Here is a 15,514-nt window from a genome sequence, read left to right as displayed (position 1 = left end):
CTAATGATCAATTAGCCTTTCAAAATTATACACTTGGATTAGCTAACACAACGTGCCATTGGAACACAGGAGTGATGGTTGCTGATAATGGGCCTCTGTACGCCTATGTAGATATTCCATAAAAAATCAGCTGTTTCCAGCTACAATAGTCATTTACAACATTAACAATGTCTTCACTGTACTTCTGATCAATTTTATATTATTTTAATGGACAGAAAATGTGCTTTTCTTTGAAAAACACAGACATTTCTAAGTGACCCCAAACTTTTGAACGGTACTGTATGTAAATAAGGTATCTGTTGTTTTGTTTTTTATACATTTGCAAAAATTTCTAAAAACCTGTTTTCGCTTCGTCATTATGGGTTATTGTGCGCAGATTCACAAAGAAAACATTATTAAATCAATTTAAGAATAAGTCTGTAACGTAACAAAATGTGGAAAAAGTCAAGAAGGGGTCTGAATACTTTCCAAATGCACTGTAGGTCACTGTTATTTAATGTGTGTGTGTTTACTACCTCATGGACCCTGTGGAATCCACAGCTCAGTCTATGAATTTCAGAGTGGTTACATTTCTACAGCTCCATCACTCAGCTTTATAGCAAACCTTTATGTAACAGCTTTATATAAAAGCTTTACAGCAAACAAGCAAAAAAGTGTTGCAAGTTTTATTATCCAACGTAGCTAGTGGCGTTCACTGTATAATTGTGTTTATGATGCTTGTGAACTGCTGGCTGTGTGTCTTCAGTCTCTCACAAGTTACAATCCCTGCTCCTGTACCTGTACCCCAACTTCACCCTCCACCTTCACCCTACTGTACCTCACCTTCACCCTCCTGTACCCTACCTTCACCCTACTGTACCTCACCTTCACCCTACTGTACGTCATCTTCACCCTCCTGTACCTGTACCCCACCTTCACCCTCCTGTACCCTACCTTCACCCTCCACCTTCACCCTACTGTACCTCACCTTCACCCTCCTGTACCCTACCTTCACCCTACTGTACCTCACCTTCACCCTACTGTACGTCATCTTCACCCTCCTGTACCTGTACCCCATCTTCACCCTCCTGTACCCTACCTTCACCCTCCACCTTCACCCTACTGTACCTCACCTTCACCCTCCTGTACCCTACTTTCACCCTCCACCTTCACCCTCCTGTACCCCACCTTCACCCTCCACCTTCACCCTCCTGTACCTCACCTTCACCCTCCTGTACCTGTACCCCACCTTCACCCTCCTGTACCCCACCTTCACCCTCCACCTTCACCCTACTGTACCTCACCTTCACCCTCCTGTACTCTACCTTCACCCTCCACCTTCACCCTCCTGTACCCATCTTCACCCTCCACCTTCACCCTACTGTACCCCACCTTCACCCTCCTGTACACATCTTCACCCTCCACCTTCACCCTACTGTACCCCACCTTCACCCTCCTGTACCTCATCTTCACCCTGCTGTACCCCACCTTCCCCCTTCTGTACCCAACCTTCCCCCTTCTGTACCCCATCTTCACCCTCCTGTACCCCACCATCAACCTCCTGTACCCCCACCTTCACCATCCTGTACCCCACTTTCACCTTATCTGTGAACTGCTGTCTGTACTGTGTGTCTTCCGTGTCTCAGGAGTCGAACCAGACGAAGATATACCAATATAAAGAGTCACAATCCCTACTCCTGTTTTCAGGGCCCAGCTGGAGAATGAGAAGAAGAAACGGGAGGCCATGGAGAAAGAGAAGGATCAGATGGAGAGAGAGAAGCAGGACTTGATGTTGAGGCTGTACCAGTTTGAGGAGACAACCAAGAAGGCAGAGAGAGGTAAGGACATGTAATATGGGTAAGGAAGACAGGGTGCACCACAGACTTCCAGACAGATTTCCAGACAGACTTCCATCCTTCATAATCTAATCATTCATAGGAATACAGGGTGTGCCAGAGACTCCCTTCCTTCATAATCTAATCATTCATTGGAATACAGGGTGTGCCAGAGACTCCCTTCCTTCATTGTCTAATCATTCATAGACTTTATTGTCTTGAGAGATACTGCCATCAAATGTTGACTTGCTTCCCTTCAGACTCGGGTTGCGTCCCAATGGTATCTCCTTTCTCCTGAAGTGTACACTCGTTCACTACTAATATAAAATCATTGGATTGGTGGAGGCATAGACCGGTGGGAGTTTCCACCATATCTCTTAGCCAAATATCAAATCAGAGGGGAAGGGAACACTTTGGGATAAGTTAGAGAGACAATAGCCCTGCTCTTTATCAGGCTGAGTGAAGTTGAAACTGGTGTATTATCCAGTCAGATCTTTGATTACAGAGGAATAATCAAGATAACCTTTGAACTAGGAGCATAGCTTGCCTTGATCCCCTACACTTCCCCTGGGTAAAGTGAATAGATATTATTCACTATATAATCCCAGTGGGAATTGAACCTACAACCTTGGTGTTGCTAGTGTCACTCTTTTACCAACTGAGCCACACAAGACCTCCTGTACCCCACTTTCACCCTCCTGTACCTCACCTTCACCCTCCTCTACCTCACCTTCGCCCTCCTGTACCTCACTTTCACCCTCCTGTACCTCACCTTCACCCTCCTCTACCTCACCTTCACCCTCCTGTACCCCACTTTCACCCTCCTGTACCCCACTTTCACCCTCCTGTACCCCACCTTCACCCTCCTGTACCCCACCTTCACCCTCCTGTACCCCACCTTCACCCTCCTGTACCCCACCTTCACCCTCCTGTACCCCACCTTCACCCTCCTGTACCCCACCTTCACCCTCCTGTACCCCACCTTCACCCTCCTGTACCTCACCTTCACCCTCCTGTACCCCACCTTCACCCTCCTGTACCCCACCTTCACCCTCTTGTACCTCACCTTCACCCTCCTGTACCTCACCTTCACCCTCCTGTACCTCACCTTCACCCTCCTGTACCCCACCTTCACCCTCCTGTACCCCACCTTCACCCTCCTGTACCTCACCTTCACCCTCCTGTACCTCACCTTCACCCTCCTGTACCCCACCTTCACCCTCCTGTACCCCACCTTCACCCTCCTGTACCTCACCTTCACCCTCCTGTACCCCACTTTCACCCTCCTGTACCCCACCTTCACCCTCCTGTACCCCACCTTCACCCTCCTGTACCCCACCTTCACCCTCCTGTACCCCACCTTCACCCTCCTGTACCTCATCTTCACCCTCCTGTACCCCACCTTCACCCTCCTGTACCTCACCTTCACCCTCCTGTACCCCACCTTCACCCTCCTGTACCCCACCTTCACCCTCCTGTACCTCACCTTCACCCTCCTGTACCTCACCTTCACCCTCCTGTACCTCACCTTCACCCTCCTGTACCCCACCTTCACCCTCCTGTACCCCACCTTCACCCTCCTGTACCCCACCTTCACCCTCCTGTACCCCACCTTCACCCTCCTCTACCTCACCTTCACCCTCCTGTACCCCACCTACACCCTCCTCTACCTCACCTTCACCCTCCTGTACCCCACCTTCACCCTCCCGTATCATTCAGAGTCTAATCATTCATAATTCATGAATATATATACAGTTGAAGTCGGAAGTTCACATACACCTTAGCCAAATACATTTAAACTCAGTTTTTCACAATTCCTGACATTTAATCCGAGTAAAGATTCCCTGTCTTAGGTCAGTTAGGATCACCACTTAATTTTAAGAATGTGAAATGTCAGAATAATAGTAGAGAGAATGATTTATTTCAGCTTTTATTTCTTTCATCACATTCCCAGTGGGTCAGAAGTTTACATACACTCAATTAGTATTTGGTAGCATTGCCTTTAAATTGTTTAACTTGGGTCAAACGTGTCGGATAGCCTTCCACAAGCTTCCCACAATAAGTTGGGTGAATTTTGGCCCATTCCTCCTGACGGAGCTGGTGTAACTGAGTCAGGTTTGTAGGCCTCCTTCCTCGCACACACTTTTTCAGTTCTGCCCTCAACATTTATACAGGATTGAGGTCAGGGCTTTGTGATGGCCACTCCAATACCTTGACTTTGTTGTCCTTAAGCCATTTTGCCACAACTTTGGAAGTGTGCTTGGGGTCATTGTCCATTTGGAAGACCCATTTGTGACCAAGCTTTAACTTCCTGACTGATGTCTTGAGATGTTGCTTCAATATATCCACATCATTTTCCTCCCTCATCATGCCATCTATTTTGTGAAGTGCACCAGTCCCTCCTGCAGCAAAGCACCCCCACAACATGATGATGCCACCCCCGTGCTTCGCGGTTGGGATGGTTTTCTTCGGTTTGCAAGCCTCCCCCTTTTTACTCCAAACATAACGATGGTCATTATGGCCAAACAGTTCTATTTTTGTTTCATCAGACCGGAGGACATTTCTCCAAAAAGTACGATATTTGTCCCCATGTGCATTTGCAAACCGTAGTTTGGCTTTTTTATGGCTGTTTTGGAGCAGTGGCTTCTTCCTTGCTGAGCGGCCTTTCAGGTTATGTCGATATAGGACTCGTTTTACTGTGGATATAGATACTTTTGTACCTGTTTCCTCCAGCATCTTCACAAGGTCCTTTGTGGTTGTTCTGGGATTGATTTGCACTTTTCGCACCAAAGTGTTTTCATCTCTAGGAGACAGAACGTGTCTCCTTCCTGAGCGGTATGACGTCTGTGTGGTCCCATGGTGTATATACTTGCATACTATTGTTTGTACAGATGAACTTGGTACCTTCAGGCGTTTGGAAATTGCTCCCAAGAATGAACCAGACTTGTGGATGTCTACAATGTTTTTTGTATGTCTTGTCTGATTTTCTTTGATTTTCCCATGATGTCAAGCAAAGAGGCACTGAGTTTGAAGGTAGGCCTTGAAATACATCCACAGGTACACCTCCAATTGACTCAAATGATGTCAATTAGCCTATCAGAAGCTTCTAAAGCCATGACATAATTTTCTGGAATTTTCCAAGCTGTTTAAAGGCACGGTCAACTCAGTGTAAAGCGCAAATCAATCCCAGAACAACAGCAAAGTACCTTGTGAAGATGCTGGAGGAAACAGGTACCAAAAGTATCTTCTGACCCACTGGAATTGCGATACAGTGAATAATAAGTGAAATAATCTGTCTGTAAATTGTTGGAAAAATTACTTGTGTTGTGCACAAAGTAGATGTCCTTGCCGACTTGCCAAAACTATAGTTTGTTAAAACAAGAAATGTGTGGAGTGGTTGAAAAACAAGTTTTAATGACTCCAACCTAAGTGTATGTAAACTTCCGACTTCAACTGTATACTGAACAAAAATAAAAAACGCACCATGTAAAGTGTTGGTCCCATGTTTCATGAGCTGAAATAAAAGATCCCAGAAATGTTCCATAAGCACAAAAAGCTTATTTCTCTAAAATGTTTTGTGCACAAATTTGTTTACATCCCTGTTAGTGAGCATTTCTCTTTTGCCGAGATAAATCCATCCACCTGACAGATGTGTCACGACTTCCGCCGAAGTCGGCTCATCTCCTTGTTCGGGCGGCGTTCGGCGGTCGACGTCACCGGCTTTCTAGCCATCGCCGCTCCATTTTTCATGTATCCATTTGTTTTGTCTTGTTCCCTGCACACCTGGTACGCACACGCCTGACAAGATGTGGCATATCAAAAAGCTGATTAAACAGCATGATCATTACACAGGTGCACCTTGTGCTGGGGACAATAAAAGGTCACTCTAAAATGTGCAGTTTTGTCACACAACACAAAGCCACAGATGTCTCAAGTTGAGGGAGCAGCAATTGGCATGCTGACTGCAGGAATGTCCACCAGAGCTGTTGCTAGAGAATGTAATGTTAATTTCTCTATCATAAGCCGCCACCAATGTCGTTTAAGAGAATTTGGCATTATGTCCAACAACGGCAGACAGCGTGTATGGCGTCATGTGGGCGAGCGGTTTGCGGATGTCAACGTTGTGAACAGATTGCCTCATGGTGGTGGTAGGGTTATGGTATGGGCAGGCATAAGCTACGGACAACGAACAAAATTGCATTTTATCGATGTCAATTTGAATGCACAGAGATACCGTGACGAGATCTTGAGGCCCATTGTCGTGCCATTCATCCACCGCCATCACCTCATGTTTCAGCATGATAATGCACAGCCCCATGTCGTAAGGATCTGTACACAATTCCTGGAAGCTGAAAATGTCCCATTTCTTCCATGGCCTGCATACTCACCAGACATGTCACCCATTGAGCATGTTTGGGATGCTCTGGATCGATGTGTACGACATCGTGTTCCAGTTCCCGCCAATATCCATCAACTTCACACAGCCATTGAAGAGGAGTGGGACAACATTCCACAGGCCACAATCAACAGCCTGATCAACTCTATGTGAAGGAGATGTGTCACGCTGCATGAGGCAAATGGTGGTCACACCAGATACTGACTGGTTTTCTAATCCACAACCATACCTTTTGTTTTAAAGGTATCTGTGGCCAACAGATGCGTATCTGTATTCCCAGTCATGTGAAATCCATAGATTAGGCCCAAATTTATTTATTTCAATTGACTGATTTCTTTATATTCTTTATAACTGTAACTCAGTAAAATCTTTGAAATTGTTGCATGTTACGTTTATATTTTTGTTCAGTATATATGAATATATGTATATACAGTGGGGAGAACAAGTATTTGATACACTGCCGATTTTGCAGGTTTTCCTACTTACAAAGCATGTAGAGGTCTGTAATTTTTATCATAGGTACACTTCAACTGTGAGAGACGGAATCTAAAACAAAAATCCAGAAAATCACATTGTATGATTTTTAAATAATTAATTTGCATTTTATTGCATGACATAAGTATTTGATCACCTACCAACCAGTAAGAATTCCGGCTCTCACAGACCTGTTAGTTTTTCTTTAAGAAGCCCTCCTGTTCTCCACTCATTACCTGTATTAACTGCACCTGTTTGAACTCGTTACCTGTATAAAAGACACCTGTCCACACACAATCAAACAGATTCCAACCTCTCCACAATGGCCAAGACCAGAGAGCTGTGTAAGGACATCAGGGATAAAATTGTAGACCTGCACAAGGCTGGGATGGGCTACAGGACAATAGGCAAGCAGCTTGGTGAGAAGGAAACAACTGTTGGCGCAATTATTAGAAAATGGAAGAAGTTCAAGATGACGGTCAATCACCCTCGGTCTGGGGCTCCATGCAAGATTTCACCTCGTGGGGCATCAATGATCATGAGGAAGGTGAGGGATCAGCCCAGAACTACACGGCAGGACCTGGGCAATGACCTGAAGAGAGCTGGGACCACAGTCTCAAAGAAAACCATTAGTAACACACTACGCCGTCATGGATTAAAATCCTGCAGCGCACGCAAGGTCCCCCTGCTTAAGCCAGTGCATGTCCAGGCCTGTCTGAAGTTTGCCAATGACCATCTGGATGGTCCAGAGGAGGAATGGGAGAAGGTCATGTGGTCTGATGAGACAAAAATAGAGCTTTTTGGTCTAACTCCACTCGCCGTGTTTGGAGGAAGAAGAAGTATGAGTACAACCCCAAGAACACCATCCCAACCGTGAAGCATGGAGGTGGAAACATCATTCTTTGGGGATGCTTTTCTGCAAAGGGGACAGGACGACTGCACCGTATTGAGGGGAGGATGGATGGGGCCATGTATCGCGAGATCTTGGCCAACAACCTCCTTCCCTCAGTAAGAGCATTGAAGATGGGTCGTGGCTGGGTCTTCCAGCATGACAACGACACGAAGCACACAGCCATGGCAACTAAGGAGTGGCTCCGTAAGAAGCATCTCAAGGTCCTGGAGTGGCCTAGCCAGTCTCCAGACCTGAACCCAATAGAAAATCTTTGGAGGGAGCCGAAAGTCCGTATTGCCCAGCGACAGCCCCGAAACCTGAAGGATCTGGAGAAGGTCTGTATGGAGGATTGGGCCAAAATCCCTGCTGCAGTGTGTGCAAACCTAGTCAAGAACTACAGGAAACGTATGATCTCTGTAATTGCAAACAAAGGTTTCTGTACCAAATATTAAGTTCTGCTTTTCTGATGTATCAAATACTTATGTCATGCAATAAAATGCAAATTAATTACTTAAAAATCATACAATGTGATTTTCTGGATTTTTGTTGTAGATTCCGTCTCTCATAGTTGAAGTGTACCTATGATAAAAATTACAGACCTCTACATGCTTTGTAAGTAGGAAAACCTGCAAAATCGGCAGTGTATCAAATACTTGTTCTCCCCACTGTATATATGTGTATGTATTTGAATATAATGTCTGTCTGTCTGTCTGAAACAGAACTGCAGGAGCAGCTGGAGAGAGCTATCCGTCTGGAAGAGGAGAGGAGGAGGGTGGAGGAGGATGCAGCCAGGCTGGAGGCTGAGAGACAGGTTGCTCTCCTGGCCAAAGAGGAGCTGGCCAGGCAGGCCGTGATTCAGCTAGAGAGCCAGGAACAGCTGGTGAGTACACTGGGATGAGTCAGGAACAGCTGGTGAGGACACTGGGATGAGTCAGGAACAGCTGGTGAGGACACTGGGATGAGTCAGGAACAGCTGGTGAGGACACAGGGATGAGTCAGGAACAGCTGGTGAGGACACTGGGATGAGTCAGGAACAGCTGGTGAGGACACTGGGATGAGTCAGGAACAGCTGGTGAGGACACTGGGATGAGTCAGGAACAGCTGGTGAGGACACTGGGATGAGTCAGGAACAGCTGGTGAGGACACTGGGATGAGTCAGGAACAGCTGGTGAGGACACAGGAATGAGTCAGGAACAGCTGGTGAGGACACTGGGATGAGTCAGGAACAGCTGGTGAGGACACTGGGATGAGTCAGGAGGACTTCTGTATAAATGCTTGATGTTCTGGTCTTTATGTAAATTAGGTCTGGGAGTCGATTCCCAAAGTAATATTTATTCCCGGTTCCTTGAGAATACACATACAAACATCAAGGATATCACCCTGCCCCGACTCAGCCTGTTCTCAGCCTTCTTCTCCCTCTTCTTCTTCTTCGACTCTCTAGGCTGCAGAGCTGGCAGAATGGATTTTATAATGTCCTATGTTTTTCCCCCAACACCACTTTCTATCAATTAGTACAGCAGACCCTGATGCCAAATTGAGTCTAAAGCTTTTTTGAAAATCAACAAAGCATGTGAAGACTTTGCCTTTGTTTTAGTTTGTTTGTTTGTCAGTTAGGGTGAGCAGGGTGAATACGTGGTCTGTTGTACGGTAATTTGGTAAAAAGCCAATTTGACATTTGCTCAGTACGTTGTTTTTGCTGATGAAATGTACAAGTCTGCTGTTAATGATAATGCAGAGTATTTTCCCAAGGTTACTGTTGACGCATATCCCACGGTAGTTACTTGGGTCAAATTTGTCTCCACTTTTGTGGATTGGGGTGATCAGTCCTTGGTTCCAAATATTGGGGAAGATGCCAGAGCTGAGGATGATGTTAAAGAGTTTTAGTATAGCCAATTGAAATTTGTGGTCCGTATATTTTATCATTTCATTTAGTATATCATCAACACCACAGGCCTTTTTGGGTTGGAGGGTTTGTATTTTGTCCTGTGGTTCATTCAAGGTAATTGGAGAATCCAGTGGGTTCTGGTCGTCTTTAATAGTTGATTCTAAGATTTGTATTTGATCATGTATATGTTTTTGCTGTTTGTTCTTTGTTATAGGGCCAAAGAGATTGGACAAGTGGTTTACCCATACATCTGTTTTAGATAGATAACTCTTCATGTTGTTGTTTGTTTGGTGTTTTCCAATTTTCCCAGAAGTGGTTAGTCTATGGATTCTTCAATCACATTGAGCTGATTTCTGAAGTGCTGTTCCTTCTTTTTCCGTAGTGTATTTCTGTATTGTTTTAGTGATTCACCATAGTGAAGACAGAGGTTTTCTGGGTCTCTATGTTTTTGGTTGGATAGGTTTCAAAAAAAAAATATCTTAGGTTTTTGCATTCTTCATCAAACCATTTGTCATTGTTGTTAAGGTGGTGCAAAACACTGCTAAGATCTGACACCTTCTCTCTCTCTCACTAGGCTGCAGAGCTGGCAGAGTCCACTGCTAAGATCTGACACCTTCTCTCTCTCTCACTAGGCTGCAGAGCTGGCAGTCCACTGCTAAGATCTGACACCTTCTCTCTCTCTCACTAGGCTGCAGAGCTGGCAGTCCACTGCTAAGATCTGACACCTTCTCTCTCTCTCACTAGGCTGCAGAGCTGGCAGAGTCCACTGCTAAGATCTGACACCTTCTCTCTCTCTCACTAGGCTGCAGAGCTGGCAGAGTCCACTGCTAAGATCTGACACCTTCTCTCTCTCTCACTAGGCTGCAGAGCTGGCAGTCCACTGCTAAGATCTGACACCTTCTCTCTCTCTCACTAGGCTGCAGAGCTGGCAGAGTTCACTGCCAAGATCGCCCTGTTGGAGGAGGCCAAGAGGATCCAGGAGGAAGAGGCCGAAACATGGCAGAGCAGGGTGAGTCTCCTTCCCTCGGGCACCTTCAGCATGACCTCATACACCTCATCTCTGAGGGATCAACTGAATGTGAGAGCCAAACCATAGCTGCCCTAGCCAGCCACTGTTGATGCAAAAAGGGCTTTATGAATCAATTTGATTGATTGAATTATTGATAGATTTGAACCTTTTGTCTCTCTCTCTCTCTCCTGCCAGGCTAAGGAGGTGCAGGAGGATCTTCTGAAGACGAGGGAGGAGCTTCACCTGGTAATGGCCGCCCCCGCTGCCATCCCGGCCCCTCCCTCACCTGACAGCAGCCACAGCAGCCACAGCGACCAGGAGGAAAGCGAGGAGAACAGCACGTACAGCGCTGAGCTGCAGCAGCAGGACATCAACGACCACCGGGAGGAGGAGGAGCGTGTCACCGAGGCCGAGAAGAACAAACGTATTCAGGCACAACTAATGGTGAGTCTCAGTTCCAACTGTGGCCCTGTGGGCTGGGGGGCCCTGTGGGCTGTGGTCTCTGGGGCCCTGTGGGCTGTGGTCTCTGGGGCCCTGTGGGCTGTGGTCTCTGGTGGGCTGTGGTCTCTGGGGCCCTGTGGGCTGTGGTCTCTGGGGCCCTGTGGGCTGTGGTCTCTGGTGGGCTGTGGTCTCTGGTGGGCTGTGGTCTCTGGGGCCCTGTGGGCTGTGGTCTCTGGTGGGCTGTGGTCTCTGGTGGGCTGTGGTCTCTGGGGCCCTGTGGGCTGTGGTCTCTGGGGCCCTGTGAGCTGTGGTTTCTGGGGCCCTGTGGGCTGTGGTCTCTGGGGCCCTGTGAGCTGTGGTCTCTGGGGCCCTGTGGGCTATGGTCTCTGGGGCCCTGTGGGCTGTGGTCTCTGGTGGGCTGTGGTCTCTGGTGGGCTGTGGTCTCTGGGGCCCTGTGAGCTGTGGTCTCTGGTGGGCTGTGGTCTCTGGGGCCCTGTGGGCTGTGGTCTCTGGTGGGCTGTGGTCTTTGGGGCCCTGTGGGCTGTGGTCTCTGGGGCCCTGTGGGCTGTGGGCTCTGGGGCCCTGTGGTCTCTGGGGCCCTGTGGTCTCTGGTGGGCTGTGGTCTTTGGGGCCCTGTGGGCTGTGGTCTCTGGGGCCCTGTGGGCTGTGGGGCCCTGTGGGCTGTGGTCATTATTTGTGTACGAGTTAAGAGAATATAAACTTTTAAAAGTGAGATTTTTTACTGGGCAGTTACTTTAACCCTTTCTGTCTGCAGTCCCTGAGTGCTGACCTGGCCGAGACCAGAGACGACACAATGAAGACTCAGAACGACCTGCTACACACGGAGAACGTCCGCGCTGGCCGGGACAAGTACAAGACCCTGCGGCAGATCCGTATGGGCAACACCAAACAGAGAGTGGACGAGTTTGAATCCTTGTAGACCACAGAGAGAGAGAGAGAGAGAGCGAGAGAGATAGTTGGAGAGAGAGAGCGAGAGAGATGGAGTAAGTGAGAGATGGAGAGAGAGAGAGATGGAGAGATGGAGAGAGAGAGATGGAGAGAGATGGAGAGAGAGAGAGATGGAGGGAGAGAGAGAGAGAGAGATGGAGAGAGAGAGATGGAGAGAGAATGGTCTTGGAGAAAACTTTAAAAAAAGAAAACGTATTTTGTTGGTCCGTAGGAAGCTTTGGTAGAAGTAATACCGCTCACTGTTTAGCCAGGACCTAAATATCTCCAACTCCTACAGTAATCTCATTGAGAAAAGGCACAGCATCACACTGACTGAGAGATCAAGTTTATAACATTAGAAAAACGATAACATAGAACATTTTAAATCAGAGATAGTGTTGCCCCTGATCATGAAACAAAGTAGGAGCTAGTGTTTTTTGTTTTGTTTTAATCCCAACTCTGATAAGAAAGAATTCTTATTAAAGAGCAAATGAGTGTTTCCTCATTTTATGACACGTGGTTTTGTCTCTTCAATAGATATACCTAGGAGGGGAAAAAGAGCAAGTTGTTTTCAATGATCATTATTTCCACATGATTTAATGATACACCATACTGTTAACATGCATGTGTGTGTGTGTGTGTGTGTGTGTCTGTGTGTGTGTGGTTAAAATGAACTGTACATTGCTATATTTTTAAAACTATGGTAGCTTCTTAAGTAGTCCGTTTCTTCACAGACCCTGACGCTATCTTTACATACCAAAATAAGAATGATTGAATGCACGTTATAAATATATTGATTACCAATCATATGTGATTACACAATGACTTAAGTAAATAAATGACTCAGTAGGTTGTATTGATCAGAGGGGGTGCTGAGTATCACTCCTTCCTAGTGCACTCCTTTCACCAGAGCCCACCCTATCCCCTTTATAGTGCACTCCTTTCACCAGAGCCCACCCTATCCCCTTTATAGTGCACTCCTTTCACCAGGGCCCACCCTATCCCCTTTCTAGTGCACTCCTTTCACCAGAACCCACCCTATCCCCTTTATAGAGCACTCCTTTCACCAGAACCCACCCTATCCCCTTTATAGTGCACTCCTTTCACCAGGGCCCACCCTATCCCCTTTCTAGTGCACTCCTTTCACCAGAGCCCACCCTATCCCCTTTATAGTGCACTCCTTTCACCAGAGCCCACCCTATCCCCTTTATAGTGCACTCCTTTCACCAGGGCCCACCCTATCCCCTTTCTAGTGCACTCCTTTCACCAGAACCCACCCTATCCCCTTTATAGAGCACTCCTTTCACCAGAACCCACCCTATCCCCTTTCTAGTGCACTCCTTTCACCAGGGCCCACCCTATCCCCTTTCTAGTGCACTCCTTTCACCAGGGCCCACCCTATCCCCTTTCTAGTGCACTCCTTTCACCAGAACCCACCCTATCCCCTTTATAGAGCACTCCTTTCACCAGAACCCACCCTATCCCCTTTATAGTGCACTCCTTTCACCAGAACCCACCCTATCCCCTTTATAGAGCACTCCTTTCACCAGGGCCCACCCTATCCCCTTTCTAGTGCACTCCTTTCACCAGGGCCCACCCTAGTCCCTTTCTAGTGCACTCCTTTCACCAGGGCCCACCCTATCCCCTTTCTAGTGCACTCCTTTCACCAGAACCCACCCTATCTCCTTTATAGTGCACTCCTTTCACCAGAACCCACCCTATCCCCTTTCTAGTGCACTCCTTTCACCAGGGCCCACCCTACCCCCTTTCTAGTGCACTCCTTTCACCAGAACCCGATCACTACATAGGGAATAGGGGACGGTAGTATTATTTATTTAATTTTGTCCATTAAACAGCAGCATTTTGTCTGGGTTGCAGCTGTATATTGAAGAGAACCAATTGACTATAACGATTGTACTAATGATGATTTATGATATCTTATGCCTGTCATGTGCTTATGCCTGTAATGATCGGAAGACGATCATTATCTTGGACTCACACTGTTCAATTAAAAAACATCAATCAAGTTTGTTTGATTTCTTCATGTTTTGTTATTGAGGTAGAGCCTATTAATGAACTGAACAACATGTTTGTTATTGAGGTAGAGCCTATTAATGAACTGAACAACAATACTTAATTTGACCTGAGCTCAAGGACAGTCAGGCGCTAAACAGTGAATTGTTATGGAAAGGACGTGGCTGCTTGTGTTAAATGATAACAGGGACACGAGAGACACGAGGGACACGAGAGACACGAGGGACACGAGAGACACGAGGGACACGAGGGACACGAGGGACACGAGAGACACGAGGGACACGAGAGACACGAGGGACACGAGAGATACGAGGGACACGAGAGACACGAGGGACACGAGGGACACGAGAGACACGAGGGACACGAGAGACACGAGGGACACGAGGGACACGAGAGACACGAGGGACACGAGAGACACGAGGGACACGAGAGATACGAGGGACACGAGGGACACGAGAGACACGAGGGACACGAGAGACACGAGGGACACGAGGGACACGAGAGACACGAGGGACACGAGAGACACGAGGGACACGAGGGACACGAGAGACACGAGAGACACGAGGGACACGAGAGACACGAGGGACACGAGGGACACGAGGGACACGAGAGACACGAGGGACACGAGGGACACGAGAGACACGAGAGACACGAGAGACACGAGGGACACGAGAGACACGAGGGACACGAGGGACACGAGAGATAGCAAGTTAGGTTGCTTGACAACTTATGAAGCGTGGAAACGTGATCTGTTTAAACAGACACAGAGCCTTTGGATGGATAAAAGCACAGAAATGAAGGCTATTCCATGCAGGAAATTGCCAAGAAACTGAAGATCTGGTACAACGCTGTGTACTACTCCCTTCACAGAACAGCGCAAACTTGCTCTAACCAGAATAGAAAGAGGAGGTGGAGGCCCCGGTGCACAACTGGGCAAGAGGACAAGTACATTAGAGTGTCTAGTTTGAGAAACAGACGCCTCAGAAGTCCTCAACTTGCAGCTTCATTAAATAGTACCCTCAAAACACCAGTCTCAATGTCAACAGTGAAGAGACGACTCCGGGATGCTGGCCTTCTAGGCAGAGTTGCAAAGAAAAAGCCATATCTCAGACTGGCCAATAAAAACACAAGATTAAGATGGGCAAAAGAACACAGACACTGGACAGAGGAACTCTGCCTAGAAGGCCAGCATCCCGGAGTCATCTCACTGTTGACGTGGAGACTGGTGTTTTGCGGGTACTATTTAATGAAGCTGCCATTTCTGATCAATTTGATGTTATTTAATTTTTGCTTTTCTTTCAAAAACAAGGACATTTTTCTAAGTGACTCCAAACTTTTCAAAATGCTTGTAATTGTGCATCCCACAAACAGGTATAACAACTGTAGGATACAGTAGCCTATTTGCTGTGTGTGTTGTTAACTACCATTTAATATTAAATTGGCTAGGGAGACATTGTAAAGTGTGACTATAATAAACAATGGCCCAGATGGCTAGATCCACATGCTCCTAGTAACACCCTGGACCAGAGCTAGATCCACATGCTCCTAGTAACACCCTGGACCAGAGCTAGATCCACATGCTTCTAGTAACACCCTGGACCAGAGCTACATATATATACTT

General features: G+C 47.1%; 1 protein-coding gene across 1 annotated transcript in view; it reads left to right on the top strand.

Moving 5' to 3' along the window:
• Positions 1-13,885, top strand: part of LOC139563575 (ezrin-like) — a 35,877-nt gene extending 21,992 nt beyond the window's left edge. The window contains exons 10-14 of the mRNA XM_071382361.1: positions 1,687-1,817; positions 8,296-8,456; positions 10,378-10,470; positions 10,666-10,914; positions 11,687-13,885. Coding sequence (XP_071238462.1) covers positions 1,687-1,817; positions 8,296-8,456; positions 10,378-10,470; positions 10,666-10,914; positions 11,687-11,851 — 799 coding nt within the window. The 3' untranslated portion in view covers positions 11,852-13,885. The remainder of the gene's footprint in view (positions 1-1,686; positions 1,818-8,295; positions 8,457-10,377; positions 10,471-10,665; positions 10,915-11,686) is intronic.
• The last annotated feature ends 1,629 nt before the right edge of the window (positions 13,886-15,514 follow it).

The sequence above is a fragment of the Salvelinus alpinus genome, chromosome 34 (assembly GCF_045679555.1).
Source record: "Salvelinus alpinus chromosome 34, SLU_Salpinus.1, whole genome shotgun sequence".
Classification (NCBI taxonomy): Eukaryota; Metazoa; Chordata; class Actinopteri; order Salmoniformes; family Salmonidae; genus Salvelinus; species Salvelinus alpinus.
This window is presented reverse-complemented; position numbering and strand designations above follow the sequence as displayed.